The 5,726-nt window shown below is 39.2% G+C and overlaps 1 protein-coding gene across 1 annotated transcript in view; it reads right to left on the reverse strand.

Annotated features, from left to right (window-relative positions):
- The window catches only part of LOC102812807 (chromosome unknown open reading frame, human C2orf76), a 63,966-nt gene that overhangs the window by 18,858 nt on the left and 39,382 nt on the right, over nt 1–5,726 (reverse strand). Inside the window, exon 4 of the mRNA XM_006868725.1 lies at nt 2,290–2,371. Coding sequence (XP_006868787.1) covers nt 2,290–2,371 — 82 coding nt within the window. The remainder of the gene's footprint in view (nt 1–2,289; nt 2,372–5,726) is intronic.

Here is a 5,726-nt window from a genome sequence, read left to right on the forward strand (position 1 = left end):
AATTTTCCTCTAGTCAAGTTCTGATTATCAAGCCATTGAGGCTAGGTCAAATGGGTACTATCTGTAAGTCTGGGTGTTACTGTGCATCTCCCCTCACTTTATATCACCTGGATGCTTCACTCTCAGCTCTAGCCCTCTGTGTCTATGTCCTTGTCCATGGGCTCAGGTGTCCCCATGTCTCACCACACTTTGGACCAATAAGCCCTTCCTCTTTTGTCTCTCATCTCCAAGTCAACGGGAGTCTGTGGAACGTGGTTGAACTCAGACCATTTTCTTCAGTGCTGCCTTATATATGCCTGAGTGTTAAAAAAAAAAAAAAAAAAAGAGCTTAAGTGAATAGATAGAAATACTGTTAACTGATAGCAAATGGAGTGGATTATAATCATTGTAATGAAGCAAGGTGTATGATTTGTTGAATGTAAAACTGGTGATCTGTCCTGTAAACTTTCACTCAATCCACAATAAAAACCTTGAGGAAAAAAAAAAAAGAGTTTACTTTGGAATAGAGATTGAAATATTAATTTTACTCTTCTTTCCAAATGATTTGGCAATGGGAATAGATATCATTTCCTGACTACTTCATTCTTCCTGCACTTGTTTGAGAAATCTGAAGTTTTACTTTTATAAAAGCTTTTATTTTGCTTTTGGTTTGCCTACTCTCACATGAATCCATTGGTCAATTCTTACATTAAAACCAGTCTGTTTCTTTAATTATAGCTTTATTTGACACTTTGACAAGCACGAGTATCTTCTAGCTACCACGTGCCTTAAAATCACAGGTGCCACCGGCTACAATCACAAGATCATTTGAAGAAATGAATGCCAATTTAAAAACTGTTTTTCAAATAACAATCAGCCGTATAGGTTCATTATATAGAAAAATCGAATTCTAACAAACAGCATAGACTTAAACACAGAAAGCAAGTATAAGATTTCATAACATGTTATATATCTACTTATTTTTACAACATGTTATTTAAATACCTATTAAATCATAAAATGCATCAGGAATTCCCTTTGGTCGCATGTGTCATTCAAATATGAACTCTTGGCATATGTGGCTAAAATAACTCAATATACCTGCTGTCCAAAAGGTATTTCCCACTCAGAGCATTTGTTAGCCAGAGTACATACTTAATGATAAAGTAAGTGTGATTTCTGAAGTTACACCAGATTCACTGACCAAAAGGTGTCAGGCACCAGTCTGTCAACTGTTCAGAACACGTTAAAAAAATCTTCACTCCTTTAAACAAAAAAATCTTTAGGTGTACATAAATAGAATTAGAGTGACATCTAATGGTCACAAAGCATACCACATAACATCTCTTTCAAAGAGAACTATATGAAATATATACATGTTCCAGGTTAAAAGGTTACATTGAGTCATTTCTCAGCCACACATGCTAATCTCTTACTGTCACAAACTATTCTGAATGCCATGCAAACAGCTTTCATTTTTTCCCCATTAGTTCAACCACATCCATTATTCCCAAATGATGCTCATAAAATTAAGTAGAAGTACTGTTGTTGTTAAGTGCCATCAAGTAGGTTTTGACCCACAGCGACCCCTATAGGGTTTCCAAGGAGTGGCTGGTGATCTTGAACCACTGACCCTGCAGTTCAAATTGACTTTGCAGTCCAGCGGATTAGCCCACAGCGCCACACCAAATAACCCTGTCAACCACTTTCAATATCCCTCAGTAGAATTCTCAGCATCTCGTCTAAAAAGAACTATTTGTATTGTGAACATCTGAGAAGTAGATATCTATTTCCCTCAGTCAAATGATTTGAATGTCCACTATGCTCTTCTTCCTCTTCTAAGCAATTACCAGGTATTATAAAGAGCACTGGAGTCCCGGTGTAGCACTGTAGGCTACAGCTCTGGACTGCAAGGTCAGTTTGAACCACAAGGTTGGCAGTTCAAACTTACCGGCCGCTCCTTGGAAACCCTACACAGGGTTGCTATGGATCAGAACTGAATCGACAGCACTTAACAACAACAACATAAAGAGCACCAGAGTCTTAGAGTGATGTTGTAGCATAAGCATTCAAACGCAAGGTCAGTTTGAACCACAAGGGTGGCGATTCAAACTCACCAGCCGCTCCTTAGAAACTCTATACAGGGTCACTACGAATCGAATCGGAACTGACTTAACAGCACTTAACAACAACAAATAAACAACAAAAGAGCACACAGCTTTTGTGATACTTGGCAGTGAGCTATCAACCACCCCCTGGTGACCAGGCAAGTGAGTGCTCCATCGGTAGCAGAAAGGCATGCTTCCTCACCAATCCCTGCAGCTTTCAGGGAGCTGTCTTCTTTCAGCAGAAGGCTGTCATCATCTTCCAAACCCAGCACAAGTTCATTTGTCTAAAATGAAGTAAAAACTGCATTTTATCAGTACTTGCATGTGTTTCTTCTCAACGATATAACAACTGCTACTTTGGGTAGTATAATAATCCAACTCATGTTCCTGTAACTGGAGACATGAACAGATAATATACTGAGTCCCTCTGAAAGCACTGGCAAGGCAGGCCTCAGTTCAAAGTCAGACTCCACCAACAACCAACCATAGAGCTGCTCTATGACTCAGTTTCCTGGTGGTACAGTGGTTAAGAACTAGGCCGCTAACCAAAAGGTCAGAGGTTCAAACCCACCAATCATTCTGAGGGAGAAAAGACATAGAGCTCTGCTTCCATAGAGATTATAGCCTAGAAAACCCACTGGAGTAGCTCTACTCCGTCATATAAGATCACGATGCATCACAATCAACTTGACAGCACACAGCAAAAGGAGGAAAATCATGTATCTTCCTCATTGCCTTGTGGTAAGGATTAAAGGGGATGACATATTGAAAACCCTCAGCACAGTATCTCCTATATAGCGAAGCACTCCCTGTGTTGGCGGTTTGGAATTGCTGGGTAGTACGAGTGGTTGATATGCTCAACTACTAACTAAAAGGTTAGAGGTGCAAGCCCACTTATAGGTGCTTTGGAAGAAAGGTCTGGAAATCTACTTAAAAAAGATGAGTGACTGAAAATCCTGTGGGGCACAGTTCTACTCTGACACCAATAGGATAGCCATGAGTCAAAACTGACTCAACAGGAACTGTTGTCTTCTCATCTCGTCCTCACAATGATCCTGGAGGAATCAGAACAGTTAAAGTACAGGCCAAGGTTACATGGCTGGCCAGCGTTATATGGCTCTGACTAGTGTGACATCTAAGACAAGCAAGTTCACCCCAAATGGCCAAGAGTCCACAGATCTAGAAATCTTGTTTAATAAACATTTGGCCCCATGTCATGTTAGCTGTACTATTTCTCTATGTGGTTTGGGGTGGGGATGGGTGAGTTTGTGCTCCAAAGATATTTACACATCTAGTAAAACACAAAGTTAGGAGAAATTGATGAGTTGATGTCTGCCCCTAAACAGTACACAGAAGTGACCAGTAGTTAAGCACACAGCACCATTTGCCAACCAGGACGCAGCTGTTCAGTAACATGTTCTATTTCTAGAATACAACTGAGAGTCAACCAGAAGGTTTCTCAGCAGCCAAAATAGAAGACCCAGAAACCATGCCCCACATTCATGGACTTCACTCACTAAGGAAGTAAAGGTGCACAAACTACAGGGCATATAGGTTTTTTAAAAGAAACTAATTTAAAAAAAAAAAAAAAGAACTGTTTAGGACAGGAAATAAGTGAGGATGGCAAGATTCTGGCGTGCTGACTTAGGACACATCATGAGGACAGACTGATTGCTAGAAAAGGACACCATGCTTGGTAGGGGCCCCATGAGGCAGACAAACCACAGCAATGGACTCAGAAGATGGACTAGCACCATCCAACGCTCTGTTCTGTGGTTTGACAGAGGGTCAGTAAACACCAGGGAAACCCTCAATAATACAGAAATCACAGCAGTGGACTTAGAGGATGGCACAGTACTGGGCATGCTCAGGTCTGTGGTTGATAAAGGTGCTGCCTGGACAGCAATGAACAATACACCTCAAGATACAAAAGTCCATGGGTACAGAATGAAATAAAAATGTCTCCCCAATTCCTATCCCCCCAGTGCTCCTCCAGAGAAAATATTACTTAATTACTAAGTCACGGGTAGCCTTCCAGAGAGCGTCTTTGGACATGTGCATGCAGGCTAGGTAGAGATGTGGATGCAAATTCTTTCATACAAAAGAATAGCATATTACATAGTTTTGTTTTTTTCTCTCCTAAAAATAAAGCTTGAAATCATACTACACCAGCATAATGAGTAGCAAAGCTGCCTTGTTCCTTACTAATAGTGCAGTGTATTTATTTAATCAGACTGAAGGAATTTATTTAATCAGACTCTATTAAGGAACCTTGGTAACGTAGTGGTCTGGGCTGCTAACTGTAAGGTCAGTAGTTCAAATCTACCAGTTGCTCTGTGGGAGAAAGATGAAACTTTCTGCTCCCAAAAAGGGTATACCTTCAAAAAGCCTATACAGGGTCACTATGAGTTAGAATAGACTGGGTGGCACACAGCCATCCCTACCCCCACTGATAAACACTTTACATTGTCAAATAGCTACTATAATATATCTGCAATGAATACTCTTAGACCTGTACTCGTTCAGCTTTATCTGCAAGATAAAATCCTAGAAGCAGACTTAGGTCGAAATATGTGCCATTGTTATTTTGTCAAAGTTACCCTTCAGAGAAGTTGTGCGGATTTACACTAATGCTACAAATCACGGAGAAAGCTTGGTTCCCACATTCTCTACAACACAGGCGACTGGAAAGTCTTCTAATCTTTGCCAGTCTGAGAAATGTAGAGTTTCAAATTAAGTGGACTGCTAATTTGTTTTTATCTTATCATGAGTAAGGTTATAACTAATTCTTATTCACCTTCTTGACCTATTTTACTAATTTTTTTACAATGGCGCTGAAGGATCTGTATGTCTCTCTCATGATAAACAGAGAACCTTCCCCAGGTTTTCAACTGTTGTTTGACTTTCTTCTTATGTGTGTGTTTTTAATAGTGCTATATAAGTTTTTATTGAAGAAATAAATGAATGACTGAAATAAGATATATCCAGTTCTTTTTTTAATGGATTCTGAGTTTTCTAGCACATTTACAAAGGTCTTCCCCATTCCAAAATTATTTTTTAAATTCTATGTTTTCTTCAAATTTTTCATGATTTTTTACTTTTTAAAACATTATCTGTGTTCTCACTCACCGACTTCAAAATTTATTACATGGCTACAGTGGTCAAAACAGTCTGGTACTGGTACAATGAAAGATATACTGATCAATGCAACAGAATAAATAATCCAGAAATTAACCCATCCACATTCAGCCAACTGATTCTTGATAAAGTACCTAAACATATCACATGGAGAGGGGATAGTCTCTTCAACAGATGGTGCTAGCAGAACTGGAAAGCAATATGCAAAAGACTGAAACAAGACCTTTACCTCATGCCTTATGCAAAACCCAACTCAGCATGGAGTAAAGACCTAAATGTGAATCCCAAAATTATGAAGGCTATCAACGAAAAAATAAGGACAAATGTGAGAGCACTAATTCAAGGAATACACAGACTACAAAACATTTTGAAAACGACACAAACAAAAGTAGACAAAATAGATGACTGGGACATACTAAAAATTAAAAACTTATGTGCATCAAAAGACTTCACCAGAAGAGTAAAAAGGGAACCCACAGACTGGGAAAAAATCTTTTGCAA

Source organism: Chrysochloris asiatica, unplaced genomic scaffold (assembly GCF_000296735.1).
Source record: "Chrysochloris asiatica unplaced genomic scaffold, ChrAsi1.0 scaffold00123, whole genome shotgun sequence".
NCBI lineage: Eukaryota > Metazoa > Chordata > Mammalia > Afrosoricida > Chrysochloridae > Chrysochloris > Chrysochloris asiatica.